General features: G+C 39.2%; 1 protein-coding gene across 3 annotated transcripts in view; it reads left to right on the forward strand.

Annotated features, from left to right (window-relative positions):
- LOC150076551 (ubiquitin-protein ligase E3B) overlaps window positions 1-18743 on the forward strand; it is a 711739-nt gene that overhangs the window by 454660 nt on the left and 238336 nt on the right. For all 3 annotated transcript variants that reach the window (XM_090387665.1, XM_090387666.1, XM_090387667.1), the window contains one exon: window positions 5206-5324. In XM_090387665.1, the coding sequence (XP_090243791.1) occupies window positions 5206-5324 (119 nt within the window). The remainder of the gene's footprint in view (window positions 1-5205; window positions 5325-18743) is intronic.

The following is an 18743-nucleotide window of genomic DNA, read 5'->3' on the forward strand; positions in this document are numbered from 1 at the left end:
CAAGGAACTGGATGCAAAAAATAATTCTGATATCATATACAGGAACTCCCCAACTTATGTAAGGGTTACGTTTCGCAGAACGCTAAATGTCGGAATGTCCCCTACATGCTTGTGCAGCACTCAACCGTACTTGCTGAATTGATTGGATCAAAAAAAGAAATGCTCGATGAACATGTAAATAGAATTATTTATTGTATACAGGGTGTTCCAAAAATGATGGCCAATAATTTAAAGGTAAAAAGTACAAACTAAAATAAATAAAAAGGTCCCAGTGAACATCGGGCAGCAAATGAACCGTTTGAGATAATGTACATTTTCTGTTAAGAACCGCCACTGACTGTGGGAGCACTAGTTTAGCAAAAAGTTGTGAATCCTTTGCTAAGGGTGGTTTTATTAAACATAAGATAATACATTTTTAATTTTTGGTTTCAACACCACAGGATTTTACAGGTTACAAAAGGTGTTCAAAATGCTTTCCTTGCATCCGTACACAGCTTTGTAGTCTTCTCTGCATTGAGTTGCAAATCTTCTCAGGCATTCCTGGGTAATTACTGATTTGCTGAAAGGCTCCTTCAACCCGACAATGCAATTCCTCAACTGTGTTAATGTCAGAAGTGTACACCAAGCTTTTTACATGATCCTCGGATACAAAAATCCATAGAAGTTAAGTCTGGTGATCTGGGAGGCGACATTAGAAGCCCACCTCTACCTATCCACCATTGACCATACCTTCTAGTTAGATACCAATTCACAACTTGAGCAAAATGTGCTGGTGCACCATCGTGCATAAACCACATGTTCTGGCACTGCTGAAGAACATTATCAAGATCTGATGGGCATCTGTGAGAGCTTGAGGTAGGGTAAATGCCCTTGAAGAAATTAATGAGGGCCCCATCAAGCTCTCAGCTGCTCAGCTCAATGACAGAGCTCACTCCTGTGCATCAGGCAAAACAGAGGCAATCTCCAAGGCAGAATGTGCTGGTCCCAAAGGAACTAGTTATTGTTGATGACTCTATTGTCAGGGAGACAGGGAATACACTAAGCAAGAAGAACAGGTGGAACAGGACCAGGGTATGTCTGCCAGGGACAAAAGTTGATGATGTAGAGCAGATATCATCTTTTAAAGGCACAAAAGGTGATATTGTTGTACATGTTGGAACTAATGACATTAAGAGTAAGAGATCTGCAGATTTACTCAACAAGTACAAGTCAATGTTGAAAAAAAAGTCCCAAGTCAGAGTTGAATGTGAGTGTCTGCAATTCTGCCCAGACATGAGAGGAAGGGATATATGAGAGCCTTGTTAATCAATTCGGCCCTGGAGAGATTGTGCAAGGCTCAAGGGGTAGAATTTTTTTCAGCCTAGTCTGTACTTGTTGACAGGAGAGACTGCTTCTATAGACTGCTTCTATAGGGTTGTTGTTGTTTGTTATTTGGTTTTTAGGAGCATTAGCAACTAAGGCCATATTGCTCCGGGAATATGCGGTGATCATTCCCTTGACCTTTCTGCATCCTCCGTATTTGGTGGTGACGGGCTCGAACCGCTTCTATAGGGATCGGGTACAATTAAATAGAAAGGGTGCAAGAATATTTGCTGATGCTATCGAGGCAGTGTGAGGTGGATCGGAAAACTGCTAGCTTGGGGGGCATACACGGACTAACAGATTAACAGTAACTGCTGGCAGAGGCAAAAATTATTCTTGCGCTGCTTCTATTAGAATGAGCAGCAGCCTGGAAAGCAAGGTAATGGAGATGTCTAGGACTGCTATTTGTAATATATGTAAAGCACATATATTTACTTGTTCCACATCATAGTGGAACAAGTAAATATATGGGCTGTGTTAAAGCAGTTATTAATCAGTCCAAACTAGAGTTTGAACAGGCTAAGAGTATAAAACTTGCTTCTTGCCCTAATGGTAGCCGAGCATTCTGGTCCCTTGCCAAAGCTATTGGCCGCAACTTTTGCCCATCTCTGCTCTCACCTCTGTCAAAACCAGATGGTTTTGTTGTCGCTTCAGTCAAGGATAAAGCTGACCTGCTAGCATCCCATTTTTCTTCCAACTCATATATTAATGATCTTGGTAAAACACCTCCCACCATTCCCAACATGCTCCATTCAATGCCTCCTGTGGTCTTCTGTCAAAACGATGTCAGAAGGATTTTGATGAATCTTGATGCTAAGAAAGCTCCACGTCCCGATGGTATTTCTCCACTTGTTCTCAAAACCTGTGCTCCTGAACTTACTCCTATTCTTTGCCTCCTTTTTTCACTTTCTTATTCCAAAGGTGTTTTTCCTTCTGCTTAGAATTTCTCATATCCAGCCAGTTCCTAAAAAGGGTGACAAATCCCTCCCATCCAATTATCGTCCCATTGCAATTACTTCTACTCTTTCTAAAGTAATGGAGAAATCAATTAACCGCCAACTCTTAAACTACCTAGAAACCTTCCGTCTGATCAACGATCGCCAGTATGGATTCCGTCAGTGTCAATCCACTGGTGATGTTTTGGCTTATGTTACCCATTTATGGACTAATTCAATGGAAAGGTTCAGTGAAACACAAGTACAGTTGGTTGTCGACTTTCAACCGACTTCTGTTCTGACTGACAAGTCGTAAGTCGATCTGGTCATATGTCCGCCATATATTTATTAAGAATATTTTTTAACATTTCTAATCTTTTTATCATCTTTATAATTTATTTTTATAATCTTTTTAAATTTTTATCATCTTTTATTTTTCATTTTAAATACAGTAATGTTTTTATCTTTTACTTAGTGATACTGTACATACCTGCGTTTCTACGCCTAGGCTTGCTCGCTCTCTCTCTAGAGGTGTATAAAGCCTTGAATGGTTTGAACATGCTCAATGCTGATGGGATTCTGTCTCTTGCTCAGAATAATCACCTGAGAGGGCATGAATTCAAATTGAGGAAAGACAAATGTAGGATAGATGTGCAGAAATTTGCCTTTAGCCAGTGGGTAGTTGGTTGGTGGAGCAGACTTCCATCCCTTGTTGTGGAAGTTGATAGCCTAAATAAATTTAAGGCTCAGCTGGACAGGTATTTCGAACGAACGGAGGGGTGAAGTGGAAGTTTTTTTTTTTTTTTTGGCTGATGCTAATGCTAAAGTTTGCAGAACTTAAGCCTTTCTTGGTTAGCGGACTCCCCCCCCCCTCTGTTCCACTCACCAATCTTATTGCCCTTCTCTGTACTTGCTCAAGCAACTCCACATCCTTCCTAAAATTAGGTCTCCAGACCTGTACACAGACTCAATGCGTGGCCTGAGCATTGCCTTATGTCTTTATCTAAAGTAAATTTCCATCGGTTGCATTCAGCATATGAAGTCTGATACTGTACTCAGATTTACCCTGATGGCTGAAAAAAGCAGAGAACCAAAACTGACAGTACTCAACTGTCAGTTTTACCCAATAACTCCCAAATGAAAATTATACTGTTCAATTTCAAGCAATATAACGTCCACAGATTCTCTCTCTCAGTGCCATAAGAAATGTATACACCACTAACACCTAGTTTCTACCACAGATTCTGTTAGATCCCAGGATATGTTGGAATCACCAGAAATGAACAAACAGCTAAAGCAACAAAAGATGCAACTGCAACAATCCATGCATCCTGCAGAATAGATAACACATTAATTGCCACTGTTTCGTACCCCAGAATGTTTGACTGATTTATAGTCAGTCACCCATTCCAGGGTATAAAACAGTGGCAAGAATAAGTTAACAAACTGTGGCAATTAAAAATGGGACAAGTTGAGATCATTCTTGCTAGGTTACAGATCAGGATACATTCCTTACCCATTTGTCCTTATTCAGAGCTGAAAACACTCCTAGATTCGCCGACCGGGCTAGCCGGGTGAGTAAAGTGCCTGCCTGGCAACCCAAAGGTCGCAGGTTTGATTCCTGCCTCGGGCTTGGATCAAAGTACTGCAAAAACCTTGGGAGGTGCATTCTGGCCACAGAAGCTTATGCGCCAACAACTACCAAACTCCTAGATTCCACCTCTGCCATAATACAAGCTGTCCAATATTTGTCTCCAGTTTGAAGAATAATGTCATAAAATTTTGGAACACTCTTAAATAGCCATGGAAACTTCATGCTCAAAATTAAAGGATCTTAACTGATCAAAACAATATTGTGGATGTCTTTTAATACCTACAGATTGCTTTTTAATACTTACAAAATACCTTTTGCCACCAGTTATAGTTACTATATTTAGTGGTAAAGTTCTAAAGGATTTGAACTTTAGATACAAAAATACTGTATCATCTCTTGTAAGCCAGGTGCATTATAGATCCAGCTATTGTGTTAATGACTCCAATTCCAAACCAAACCAATCAGATCATCATTTTCTGATGAAACAAACCTTGCAAATGCTACTGATAGCAAAGTCTAGATGACAGGTCCATTGTTATAAACAAAACTTTTAGACTTTTACCTCTACAATATTTCTGTGGAGGTAAAGGTCTGCTTACAGTAACTTTCTTGAAATAATCATAATGAGTTGGTGTTGTCTGTCGCATGCACACTCCAGGATAGAAATCCATAAACAAAAATATCCTAGGTGCACTAATGTTTGAAAGCATAATGTGCCAGTAAACAATCCAATGGCTGCATCTTTAAAGGGGAAAAAAAAGAACCCTCTTTCCTCTTTTTTTCTGATAAAAATTATAAAATCTCCAGCTTTACGAGAGTTTATTGGTAACTATATATGTTTATTATCATGTTCATTTGGACAAAAATACCGATTTGGTAGATATAATCCCAGATTGAGTGGAAAACTTGAGCTGTTTTTGTCTAGCAGTCCTCAATAGAGTCCAACTTTGTCAGCCAAAGAGATAAAGCTATGTTAAATGCCCATAAAAGTTCCCCTTCTGTCTAGATAAGACTTGAACCTAGTTTTTTTCCGTATGGTGTTAAGAGAAAGGTTTTTTTCCATAACTTTTTCCATGATTAAGTATTCAATCCTTCATATGGTGTTAAGAGAAAGGTTTTTTCCCCTATGGCAGTGATCACAGGTGGCATCACATGTGCTAAACATGGATGATATGCATTGCCAATATTTTATATTAATATTAAATATATGATGTATAAACTAATTATATTGTCATCTTTTGATAAGATGAGGTTTTCTACATCATTCCTTAATTTGTGAATTTGTTTAATTGTCTATCTAACCTTTTGTTACAGTATTTTAGATGATGTAGAGATGTATGAACAACAAAAGCCCTTCACTCTTGAAGAATTAGTCTCTATATCAACATTTCTTAATCAGCTGGTATTCAAGTTAATTTGGAACAGCCTTATTGGTAGGTATAATTACATTCTGAATTAAGAATAGCTTTTTATGCTACTATAAATTTATAATATTCTTCATAAAATTTTTTGCTGTTCCTCTATTTTATTCAAATTCTGGCCATTACATGAAAAAAATTCCATACTGAGGTTCCAAGGTATGTTAATCTCTAATTGGCATAGCTGACTACAAGTGGTACAGAGGCCATTAAATGTAAATTAAAAAAAATAATAAATAAATAAAATAAAAGATAATCGACCAGTGTGACATCAATGTCAATTTTGACCCATATAATTATTTTTTATTTATTATTATATTTTTTTGTGACAAAGAGAAGCTGAGTGAAGCTGAGTAGATCAAGGATTAGATGGTATACATTGTTATACTGTAAAGACTGCATGTAAATGCATCAGGATGTTGAGTTTGTCATTAGATTCCGAGATCACCCTGGACTGGAGAAATGCTAATATCAAACAGATCCACAGAGGAGGTGGGAAAGATATGTTGTGCAACTAAAGACAGTGAATTTGACTTTGCTAAGATTGTAGAATCTCTGATTAAGTATACAGTAGAGGTCTGCACGTGCCTGGGCTTCGGCCTTTGTAACAAGAAGGATGTTTGGACTCGGTTCAGATACAAATAATCGTAACGAATTGTTATTTCCAAACATTTCGGACTATTTCCTACACATCTATATATATTTTAAATACACTGTATTGTGTTATGCATTTAAATTCTTAAAGGTTTTTTTAGAAAAAATGTTTATTAGTTGTCTTTTGACACTTTTAATTCACGAATAAGGTGCACTTCGCCAATGTCTCCAAAATTCACCGAAATTTGTACTCTTTCTTGGAAATGATCCGGTCTGTATTTTTCTCAGTAAAGTAGCCTTTACTCTTAAGCAGACATAGTTGCAATTTACATTACATGAAGGATATATGAGTAATTATATCCCTCAGAAATGGGTTCCTTTTTAGATGCATGTGTACAGTATACAGTATTTATTAAAAGTGTGATCCGTCTGTTAATCCCTAGTTTTACTACATCCAAGATTTTGGGTTGACCTACTTTCAATTCTAAGAACATTCACTTGTAACACTTTCTAACCACTTATTTGCTATATCCAATACTGACCAATAATTTAGAAATACAGGTAATGGGAATGCTTAAACATCATTCATACAGTGAGAATTGCCAGTGACAGAAGTGACAGTCAGTTCTGATTTTGGAAAAGTTTGGTGAAACACAAGCAGTCGCTCTTGACATCTCCAAGGCTTCTGATCATGTTTGGCATAAAGGCCTTCTAAACAAGCTACCATATTATGGTTTTCCAACTGTTTTTTTGTAATTGGTTATCCAGTTTTCTCTCTGATCGTTCACTGAAGGTGATGGTAGATGGCTCTCTGTCTTCTGACTTCTCCACTAATGCTAGTGTCCCCGAAGGTTCAGTTCTTTTCCCTACTCTTTTCCTCTTGTATATTAATGACCTTCTTCCATGGACTGTAAATCCTATTCATAGTTTTTCCGATGATAGCACATTGCATTCCACTTTCCATTTTGAAAAACATTTCCCTGCTCAATCAGCTTCAACTTCTCGAATATCCTCTACCAATTCCTTAAATGCTGATCTCCGGGTAATTCTCCAGTGGGGCAAAGACAACTTAGTTGATTTCAATCCTTCTAAAATTCAGTCTTGTCTTATATCTCGCAAAAAGGATTCTTCTGCTCCTTTGCTTATCTTTGGTGACACTCCGATTTCTAGGCAAAATGACATTTATCTCTTTTGGGGATTACCCTGACTTCTAATCTCTCTTGGCTCAAGCACATTACAAATATTGCTTCCTCTGCATCTAAAAAACTTGGTTTTTAGTTGCAGAGGAAGCATTATTTCTTTTGCTCTCGGCATTACTTTTCTTCCAAACAGCTGTTCTCTCTCTCTCTCTCTCTCTCTCTCTCTCTCTCTCTCTCTCTCTCTCTCTCTCTCTGTACAAATCGCAAATCTGCCCTACCACGGGAATATTGTTTCCACATCTGGGGGGGGGGGTACCCCCAAAAACTTGGTTTTTAGTTGCAGAGGAAGCATTATTTCTTTTGCTCTCGACATTACTTTTCTTCCCAACTCAGGCTTCTAGATTCCATTCAGAAGAGGGCAGTTAGGTTAATTAATGATTCATCTCTAACAGAGTCTCTCCACTCGCTTTCTCATAGACGTACTGTTTCTGCTGCATGCCTCTTCTACAGATACTTCCATGGGCACTGTTCTTCTGAATTGGCTTCTATAATTCCCGCTCTCTCTTTCAAAACAGTCTGAACACGTGCCGCCACCAGCCAACATCCATTTACTGTCCAACTTCAAACCCACAGAACTAACTTTTCATCTTCCTCATTTATTCATTCAACTGCCATTTTCTGGAACAACCTCCCTTCATACGTATTTCCTGAAAATTACAATCTACAGAAGTTCAAGTCCAATGTCAACAAATATCTTCTTTCGTCTTCTCAACCTCCACCCCAAACACGGTACTAAGTACTATAGGTTCTAATACCTCTCGTGTTTGGGGTTCTCATAAAAAAAAAAAAAAAAAAATATTTGATGTCCATGTCCACTTCAGCATAGTCTTCAAAACACATTTCCCTCTTAAGTATAAGTGACAAAACACACCCTCGAAAATTACGTTACTATTCTCGGACTGTTCTTCATTTTTTTATTAACCTGGTGAAACACATAAATACATTGCCTGCAGCAATATGTTTAAGTGTTGCCTGCAGCAAGTCAATTTGCATTCTGTTTTGCTTTTAACCTCCACCCCAAACACGGTACTAAGTACTGTAGGTTCTAATACCTCTAGTGTTTGGGGTTTTCACTAAAAAAAAAAAGGGAATAGTATCCTTAATAGATCACTGTACAGGTTTGTTTGGGGGGGGGGGAGAGTCTTGTTCAGTCAGTCTAGTTAATTATCATGAGTTTGAACAAATTCGGATCAGTCGCAAGCTCCTTAGATAAAGGGCATTTATGACTACTCTGCAAGATAACAGATGTTAGTGATAAATAGAACATACTTCAAGTTGGACAAGTGTAGAAAGTAGGGTCGATCAGGGTTGGGCCACTTCTGTTTCTTATCTTCCTTAATGACATTAGCATTATCTCAGGCATATGATGCAATAAAGCAAGCTTATACAACATCAGCCAAAATTAAAAAAAAAAGTTCCCATCCAGTCACTCCAAATGTTTGTCTAGTTCAGCCTTAAATTTATTTAAGCTATCAATTTTCACAACATGAGATGGAAGTCTGTTCCAGCAGTCAACTACTTGCTGGCTAAAGGAAAACTTCCGCACATCTATTCTACAATTTGTGGAATAGATGGGGGGGCCACAGATTCAAATTTCCTCAATTTGAATCTGTGTCCCCCCCCCCTTCAGATTTGTAATCTGAGTAAGCCGAAGAATCCCATCAGCATTCAGGCTGCTCAATCCATTCAAGGCCATATACACTTCGGTGAAATCACCTCGCAGATGCGTAGTCTCCATTTGCTGCAGCTTTCGGCACTTAAGCCTTTCTTGATAACAGCACCCATTTTGTTCCTCTTACCAATCTTTTTGCATTTCTCTGTACTCATTCTAGCAAGTGTACAAACTGACCATTGCCTTCTACAAGGGGATAATCATCTTTTTCCTACTAGCAAAATTAATGTATATCATTGACAATACCCTATTACCTGCTCTGGCAGCTTTTCTTCACTGCTCAGAAAACTTCATAACTTCCTTAGTGACATTAGCATTATCTCAGGCATATGATGGAATAAAGCCTTGAATGGGTTGAGCACGCTGAATTCTGATGGGATCCTTCCACTTGTTCAGATTACGAAACTAAGGGGGCATAAATTCAAATTAAGAAAGGGCAGATGTAGAATAGATGTGCGGAAATTTGCCTTTGGCCAACGGGTGGTTAATTGCTGGAACAAACTTCCATCTGTCGTTGTGGAAGTTGATAGGGTGAATAAATTTAAGGAGGAACTGGACCGGCATTTGGAGGGAATGGTGTGATATTTTTGGCTGATGCTGCCTAAGCTCATACACTTGCTTTCTTGCATCACATGCCACTACTACTACTACTACTACTACTTACTCCACAATTATTCCCAGGTCTTTTTCGTTTTCTACAACCCTAAGTGTAGTACCACACAGTTGGTACATGTCTCTGGGTTTACTTCTACCCATATGCAATACTTTGCATTTGTCAGTGTTAAACTTCAGTTGCCACTTCTCAGCCTATCTGCCCAATTTTTCTAAATCCCATTGTAATAGCACACTGCCATTACTATCATTTAACAACTCTGTCAACTTTAGTATCATCTGCAAACTTGGACATTAAGCCTGATATAACTAGATTGATAAATAAAAAAAAATGACAATGGGCCCAGCACCGAACTCTGGGGGACTCCACTAATAACATTAGTCCTGAAGAGCAATGTCCATTGATTACCACTTTGTTGTCTCCCACTCAACCAATCCTTTATCCATTGTAGCAACTTGAACTTAATGCCATATCGCTCCAATTTGTACAAGTCTTCCATGTGCAATAGTATCAAATGCTTTCCTGAAATCGAATAATATGATATCAAAATTATTTTTTGCATCCAGTTCCTTTGTGACCACATAGTACTATCCAATCAAATTGGTAAGACAAGACTTAACAAACCCATGCTGTGTCTGAACTATTACTACAGTCTTGTCTAGATGATCCTGCAATACTCCTTTAACCAGTGACTCCATTATTTTCCCCAGAACAGAAGTTAAACTAACAGGTCTATAATTATTTGTATCACCCTTTGAACCCGCTTTGTGAATTGGGGATACATTTGCACATCTCCAGTCCATGGGGAACTCCCCTGAATCTAAGGATGCTCTCATAATTATGGCTAGGGATTTGCTTACTTCCCTCACTACCTCCTTCAATATAACTGGATAGATTCCATCCAACCCAGGTGCCTTTTTATGTTTAACTTCAACAACTTCTCCTCCACTTTGCTCTCTGTTATTACAAAATCATTTAGCTCCCTATTAGAATTTAGTAAACTTTTGCAACTTCTCCTCCACTTTGCTCTCTGTTATTACAAAATCATATAGCTCCCTGTTAGAATTTAGTAAACTTTTGCCCTCCCCTTCCTTACAGAATTCTTCATTTGTGAATGGATGCAAAATACTCATTCTGTTTGTCAGTTATATAAGTAGGATCATCAACAGTCAAACCATTGATATCAAGTGGACCAATCTGATTCATCCCCTTCTTTCTAGAGTTTACATAAGTAAAAAAGTCTTTGTTGTTTTTCTTTGCATCCTTTGCTAATGATTTCTCGTAATCATCCTTTGCTTGCCTAACTTCCTTTGTGACTTGATTACAGACTAGCCTATATCTACTATAAGCTTCTGAAAAAAAGCTGTGAATTAGGGTTGAATTTGAAAGTGTCTGCAAGTCGGCCCAGACACGATAGGAGGGAGTATATGATGAGAGCCTTGTCGATCAATTTGGCCCTGGAAAGATTGTGCAAGGCTCAAGGGATAAAATTTTTTTCTGCCTGGTCTGTACTTGTTAACAGGAGAGACTGCTTCTACAGGGATGGGATACACTTAAATAGAAACGGTGCAAGAATATTTGCTGATGCTATCGAGGCAGTGTTAAGTGGGTTGGAAAACTGCTAGCTTGGGGGGATACAAGGACTAATAGATTAACAGTAGCCACTGGCAGAGGAGAAAGTGATTCTTGCACTGCTTCTATTGGAATGAGAAGCAGCCTGGAAAACAAGATGCAGGATATTTCAGACTGCTGGGAGTCGTTGTTGTTGCTGTTGTTTGGTTTTTAGGAGCATTAGCAACTAAGGCCACATTGCTCCAGGATATGCGGTGGTCATCCTCCGTATTTGGTGGTGACAGCCTCGAACCCCGGTCTAATCAAGAAGCGTGTGCTACGCACTGCTGCTCCTTCCCACCTGGCTACGGAGGCGCCTGCTGGGAGTCATTGTGGTACAAGAAAACACATGGGTTATGTTAGGGTAGCTAAGAATAGGAACAGGTGCATGTATACTAGCGTGTACACCAATGCTAGGAGTTTGGTAAATAAATTTGATGAATTCGAGGTATTGCTCAAAACATCAAAGGCAGATATTGTGGGGATTTCAGAGACGTGGTGTCACACAGATATAAGGAATGCAGAACTGGAATTTGGGGAATACAATGTGTACAGAAATGATAGACAGGATAGGAAGGGAGGAGGGTTTATGCTATTAGTTAAGAAACACATAAAATCCTAGGAAGTGAAGCCAGTGGACATCGCTGGACAGTGCAGTGTCGAGTCAGTTTGGTGTGACATCAGCAATGGGAGATCAAAATTGAGAGTAGGAGTGTGCTATAGGCCTAATGACTGTGATGAGTATAATAAGAAACTGTACAGGGAAATAGAGTGGGCCAGTAATTCAGAGAGTCTTATAATGGGGGATTTTAATTTCCCAGATATTGACTGGAATTTGTGGGATGGTCACTCACACACTAGCAAGGCTTTTGTGGATTTATTGGATGATTGTTTTCTACATCAGCATGTTCGGGAGGCAACTAGAGGGAGTAATACTCTTGAATTGATTATCAGTAGTGATTCTTCATGCATTAAGAATCTGCAGGTAAATGAACCACTAGATGGCAGTGATCACATTGTGCTGAAGTGGTATTTACTTAAAGAGGTAACTACCATTAGGAGTAAAGGGAAAGGTTATTGCTTTTGTAAAGGCGACTACAATGGACTGAGACTGTATTTAAATTCTATCCAGTGGGACCAACTGATGATGTTACCAACAGCAAATTCAAAATGGGAAGCATTCAAAGAACTTATCTTGGAAGCTACTAGGCTTTACATACCAACTAAGAAATATTGTTCAAGGTTAGGCCTAAGTGGATGTCAGATGAACTAATGAGACATATAGCAGAGAAGAAAAATGCATGGGATACATATAAATGAACATGTGACAGAAGCCTGTGATAGATATAAGCTGGCCTGTAACCAAGTTACAAAGGAGGTTAGGCAGGCAAAGGCAGATTATGAGAAATCTTTGGCAAAGGATGCAAAGAAAAACATCAAAGAGTTCTTTACTTATGTAAACTCTACAAGGAAGGGGATGAATCAGATTGGTCTACTTGATATTGATGGTTCAACTGTTGATGACCCTGCTCAGGTAGCTAACAAACTAAATGAATATTTTGCATCGACATTCACACATGATGAGTTATTCAGCAAGGGGAATGCCAGAGGTGTATTCAACTCTGGTAGTAAGCTAGATAATCGTGTAACAACTGAAAGTAAAGTGGAGGAGAAATTGTTGAAGATAAATGCAAGAAAGGCACCTGGGATGGATGGGATCTATCCAGTTATATTAAAGGAGGCAGCAAAGGAAATAAGCAAACCCTTAGCCATAATTATGAGAGCTTCCTTGGACTCAGGGGAGGTACCTATAGACTGGAGATGTGCAAATGTGACCCCAATTCACAAAGGAGGATCAAAGGCTGACACAAATAATTATAGACCTGTGAGTTTAACTTCTTTTCCAGGAAAATTAATGGAGGCACTGATTAAAGAAGCACTGCAGGATCATCTAGACAAGACTTTAGTTATAGCTCGGACACAGCATGGTTTTGTTAAGGGAAAGTCCAATTTACCTGACCAATTTAATTGGATACTATGATGCAGTCACAAAAGAACTGGATGCAGGGAATAACTTTGATATTATATATTTGGATCTTAGAAAGGCTTTTGATACTGTTGCACATGGAAGGCTGCTGCACAAATCGGAACAGTGTGGCATTGGAGGCAAATTGCTGCTATGGATAATGTGATGGCTGAGTGGCAGAAGACAGAGTGGTAATTAATAGACACTGCTCATCGTGGACTAATGTTATTAGTGGAGTCCCTCAGGGTTCAGTGTTGGGTCCATTGTTGTTTTCTGTATTTATAAATGATATTGATGATGGTATATTAAGCTTAATGTCCAAGTTTGCAGACGATACAAAGGTTGGCATCGTTGTCAAGGACACTACTGACGCTATGCTGCTGCAACAGGATCTGGAAAGGTTGAGCAGATGGACTGAGAGGTGGCAAATGAAGTTTAACATCGACAAATGTAAAGTACTACATATGGGAAACAGCAACCCCAGAGCAACGTATCAACTCTGCGGTACTACACTGACAGTCGTAGAGAATGAAAAGGACCTGGGAGTAATTGTGCAGGAAGATATGAAATTCTTTGAGCAGTGCAGATGGGCTGCAAGAGTAGCTCATGGTGTCTTGCCAATGATATACAGGAATTTTTCTTGCAGGGATAAGGAGGTGATTATTTCCTTGTATAAGGCAATGGTCAGGCCACACCTTTAGTGCTGGAGACCTCATTTCAAAAAGGATGTAGAGCTGTTGGAATGAATACAGAGAAGGGCAACAAAATTAGTGAATGGAACAAAGGGTTGCTCTTATAAAGAAAGGCTTAAGTTTTGGAAATACAGTGTCCGGAGACTAGGCACCGGTGAGGTGATCTGATAGAGGTGTATAAAGCCTTGAATGGTTTGAGCAGGCTCAGTGCTGATGGGATTCTTCCCCTTGCTCAGAATAATCACCTGAGAGGGCATAAATTCAAATTGAGGAAAGACAGATGTAGGATAGATGTGTGGAAATTTGCCTTTAACCAGCGTATATTTGGTTGGTGGAACAGACTTTCATCCCTTATTGTGGAAGTTGATAGCCTAAATAAATTTAAGGCTCAGCTGGACAGGTATTTCGAACGAACAGAGGGGTGAAATGGAATTGTTTTTTTTTTTTTTTTTTTTTCTCTCTCATCATCATCATCATCAGCCATTTTCAATCCACTGCAGGATGAAGGCCTCTCCAGCAACTTTCCAGTTCCTTCTGTTTTGAGCACTGGCCATCCATTTACTACTCAAAAACTCATGAATTTCATCTATCCACCTCCGCCTTTGTCTTCCAGGTTTTCTTCTAGCTCCTCTTGGGTACCATTCTGTTATTTTCTTAGTCCATCTGTCATCATGTCTTCGAGCTATGTGTCCTGCCCAAGACCATTTTAGTTCTTTAGTTTTCATAAGAATGTCCTTTACTTGAGTTTGCTGCCTAATCCATGTGTTTCTCTTCTTATCTAACAGTCTGATTCCCAATATAATTCGTTCCATTCTTCGCTGTGTAGTTCTTAGCTTCTCTTCCATTCTTTTGGTGAGTGCCCAAGTTTCACTTCCATGTCATGGTGGGGAGTATACATTGATTCATTATTTTACGTTTCAGACAAACTGGGATATTGCTCTTCAGTATGTGACTATATTTCCTGAATGCTATCCATCCAAAATTTATTCTTCTCTTGACTTGCAGCCATTTATCATTATTACAGCTAATAACTTGTCCCAGATAAGTATATGACTCCACCTTTTCAATTACTGCTCCTTCAATCATTATTTCCCTTTCCGTGGCATACTTGTTCATCATTACTTTTGTTTTAGCCATATTCATCTTTAGTCCAAAATCCTTACTAACTGTGCATAACTGATTAAGATTTTCCTCTAATTCTTTGGGATCGTGGCTTATGACCACAATGTCATCTGCAAATCGTAAATGGTTTAGGTACTCTCCGTTCACATTGACTCCTTTCTGCGACCAGTCTAATCTTCTGAAAGCTTCCTCAAGGGCAGCAGTAAACAGCTTCGGAGATATTGTGTCTCCTTGTCGAACTCCTTTCTCGATTTTAAATTTGCTACTGTCTTTGTCTAGTCTAATAAAGGATGTAGCACTCTCATATATTTTCTTCAAAATCATAATATATGGAGTATCTATGCCTTGTCTTTCCAGTGCCCGAAACATTGCCTTATGCTGTATGGAGTCAAATGCCTTTTCATAATCCACAAATGCTAGGCATAATGGTGTTTTATATTCATTTGCTTTCTCCATTAGCTGTGATATTACGTGAAGGTGATCCATAGTTGAGAATCCTGTCCTAAAGCCAGCTTGCTCTTTCGGTTGATTCTCATCAAGTATTCTTTCTAATCTGTTAGTAATGGCCCTTGTGAACAACTTGTAGATATGGGATAACAAGCTAATTGGTCTATAATTTCCAATTTCTGATTTATCTCCTTTCTTATGCAGCAAAACTATGATTGCATTATTCCACTGCTTAGGCATCACACCTTTTCTAATGCACTTTGTGAAGAGCCTTGCCAGTTTTTGTGTTATGTCTCTTCCTCCCAATTTTAACAACTCTACAGTAACTTCATCTTCCCCCGGGGCTTTCCGATTCTTCATTTACTTCAATGCATGTTCTACCTCATCAGGAAGAATATCGGGTATGTCGTGTGTGTTGCTACTTTGCAATCCATCTTCCTCACTGCTGGTATGATTCCCTCGCTCCTTGTATAATTCTCTATAGTAGTCTTCTGCTATTTGAATTATGCCTTCTCTGCTGTTTATAAGTACACCATCGCTATTCTTCAGTTTCAGTATCATTTGTCTTTCTGTATTACTGCTCATGGCTGCTGATTTAAATCCTTTGTTTTCCCTTAATGCTTGTTCTACTTTTCTTGTGTTAAATCTTCTTATGTCCTCTCTGAGTCTCTTTCTAATGGCTTTGCATAACTCAGTATACTCAATTTTCTCCCTGGCAGTGTTTTTCTTGCTCTTCATTTGTCGTCTTTGGTTCATCATGACAAGTGTTTCTTGACTAATTTTTTCTTCTTTGGATTTCTGTTTCCCTATAGGTTTCTTGGGCTTTATCACTTCCAGAAAGTTGTAATATTCCTCGTCGATATCTTGGTCCTGAGCAGTCTGCAGAAGCTCAAACTTGTTCTTAAGTTCCAGTACATACTGCTTTTTATCCTCCTCTGTTATTTCAAAGACCTTTGTATTATTTACTCGAGTCAGTTTTTTCCTTTCCTTTCCTACATCTATATCAAGTGTACATCTTACCATTCTGTGATCACTTCCAACATTTACCTTATTCAGGACGGTAACATCATTCACAATATATCTTCTGTTAGTGAGGATGAAGTCGATTTCATTAGTTGTTAATCCATTTGGACTCTTCCATGTCCACTTTCTGTTCACCCTTTTCTTGAAAAAAGTGTTCATTACTGACATTCCTTGAGATTCTGCAAATTCCACAAGTCTTTCACCTCTTTTATTTCTTTCACCAATTCCAAAATTTCCTATAGTTCCTCTTTCTGCGCTGTTTTGCCTTTTTCCAACCTTAGCATTGAAGTCGCCCATAATAATAGTGTAGTGGGTTTTCTGCTCATCTAGAAGGCTCTCAATTTCAGTGTACATTTCTTCAACCTCTTCATCATCATGGCTCGATGTTGGTGCATAAATCATTATAATCTTTTTTAGCATTAGCATTAGTAGAGGCATTTGATGCAAGAAAGCAAGCTTATGCAGCATCAGCCAAAAAAAAAAAAAAAAAAAACCACTTCCACTTCACCCCTCTGTTCGTTCAAAATACCTGTCCAGCTGAGCCTTAAACTTATTTAGGCTATCAACCTCCACCACAAGGGATGGAAATCTGTTCCACCAACCAACCACCCGCTGGCTAAAGGCAAATTTCCGCACGTCTATCCTACATCTGTCTTTCCTCAATTTGAATTTATGCCCTCTCAGGTGATTTTTCTGAGATAGAGGAAGAATCCCATCAGCATTGAGCATGCTTAAACCATTCAAGGCTTTATACACCTCTATCAGATCACCTCGCTGGTGCCTAGTCTCCAGACACTGTAATTTGCAAAACCTAAGCCTTTCTTCGTAAGAGCACCCCTTTGTTCCATTCACTAATCTTGTCGCCCTTCTCTGTACTCGTTCCAGCAGATTTTCCTTCTTGAAATGAGGCCTCCAGACCTGTATACAGTACTCTAGGTGTGGCCTGACCATCGCCTTATACAATGGAATAATCACCTCCTTATCTCTGCTGGAAAAATTCCTGTATATCATTGACAATACTCCATGAGCTACTCTTGCAGCCCGTCTGCACTGCTCAGAGAACTTCATATCTGCCTGCACAACCACCCCCAAGTCCCTTTCATTCTCTACCACTGTCAGTGTTGTACCACAGAGTTGATACGTTGCTCTGGGGTTGCTGTTTCCCATATGCAGCACTTTACATTTGTCAATGTTAAACTTCATTTGCCACCTCTCAGCCCATCTGCTCAACCTTTCCAGATCCTGTTGCAGCAGCATAGTGTCAGTAGTGTCCTTGACAACCCTGCCAACCTTTGTATCGTCTGCAAACTTGGACATTAAGCCCGATATACCATCATCAATATCATTTATAAATACAGAAAACAATAATGGACCCAACACTGAGCCCTGAGGGACTCCACTAATAACATCAGTCCACGATGAGCAGTGTCCATTGGTTACCACTCGCTGTCTTCTCCCCCTCAACCACCCCTTTATCCATAGCAGCAATTTGCCTCCAATGTCACACTGCTCCAATTTGTGTAGCAGTCTTCCATGTGCAACAGTATCAAAAGCCTTTCTAAGATCCAAGTATATAATATCAAAGTTATTCCCTGCATCCAGTTCTTTTGTGACTGCATCATAGTATCCAATCAAGTTGGTCAGGCAAGACTTCCCCTTAACAAAACCATGCTGTGTCTGAGCTATAACTGAAGTCTTGTCTAAATGATCCTGCAGTGCTTCCTTAACCAGTGCCTCCATTAATTTTCCTGGAACAGAAGTTAAGCTCACAGGTCTATAATTACTTGTGTCAGCCTTTGATCCTCCTTTGTGAATTGGGGTCACATTTGCACATTTCCAGTCTATGGGTACCTCCCCTGAGTCCAAGGAAGCTCTCATAATTATGGCTAAGGGTTTGCTTACTTCCTTTGCTGCCTCCTTTAATATAACTGGACAGATCCCATCCACCCCGGGTGCCTTTCTTGTGTTTATCTTCAACAGTTTCTCCTCCACTTTACTCCCAGTTATTTCAAGATTCTGTAGCTTACTGCTAGAGTTGAATACACCTCTGGCATTCCCCTCGCTGAATAACTCCTCATGTGTGAATGTCGATGCAAAATATTCATTTAGTTTGTTAGCTACCTGAGCAGGATCATCAACACTTGACCCATCAATATCAAGTGGACCAATCTGATTCATCCCCTTCCTTCTAGAGTTTACATAAGTAAAGAACTCTTTGCTGTTTTTCTTTGCATCCCTTGCCAAGGATTTCTCGTAATCTGCCTTCGCCTGCCTAACCTCCTTTGTAACTTGGTTGCATATCAACTTGTATCTATCATAGGCTTCTGTGTCATGTGTTAATTTGTATGTATCCCATGCATTTTTCTTCTCTGCCATATGCCTCATTAGTTCATCTGACATCCATTTTGGCCTAAACCTTGAACAATATTTCTTAG

This window comes from Mastigoproctus giganteus, chromosome 13, assembly GCF_048544385.1.
Source record: "Mastigoproctus giganteus isolate SK-2022 chromosome 13, ASM4854438v1, whole genome shotgun sequence".
Classification (NCBI taxonomy): domain Eukaryota; kingdom Metazoa; phylum Arthropoda; class Arachnida; order Uropygi; family Thelyphonidae; genus Mastigoproctus; species Mastigoproctus giganteus.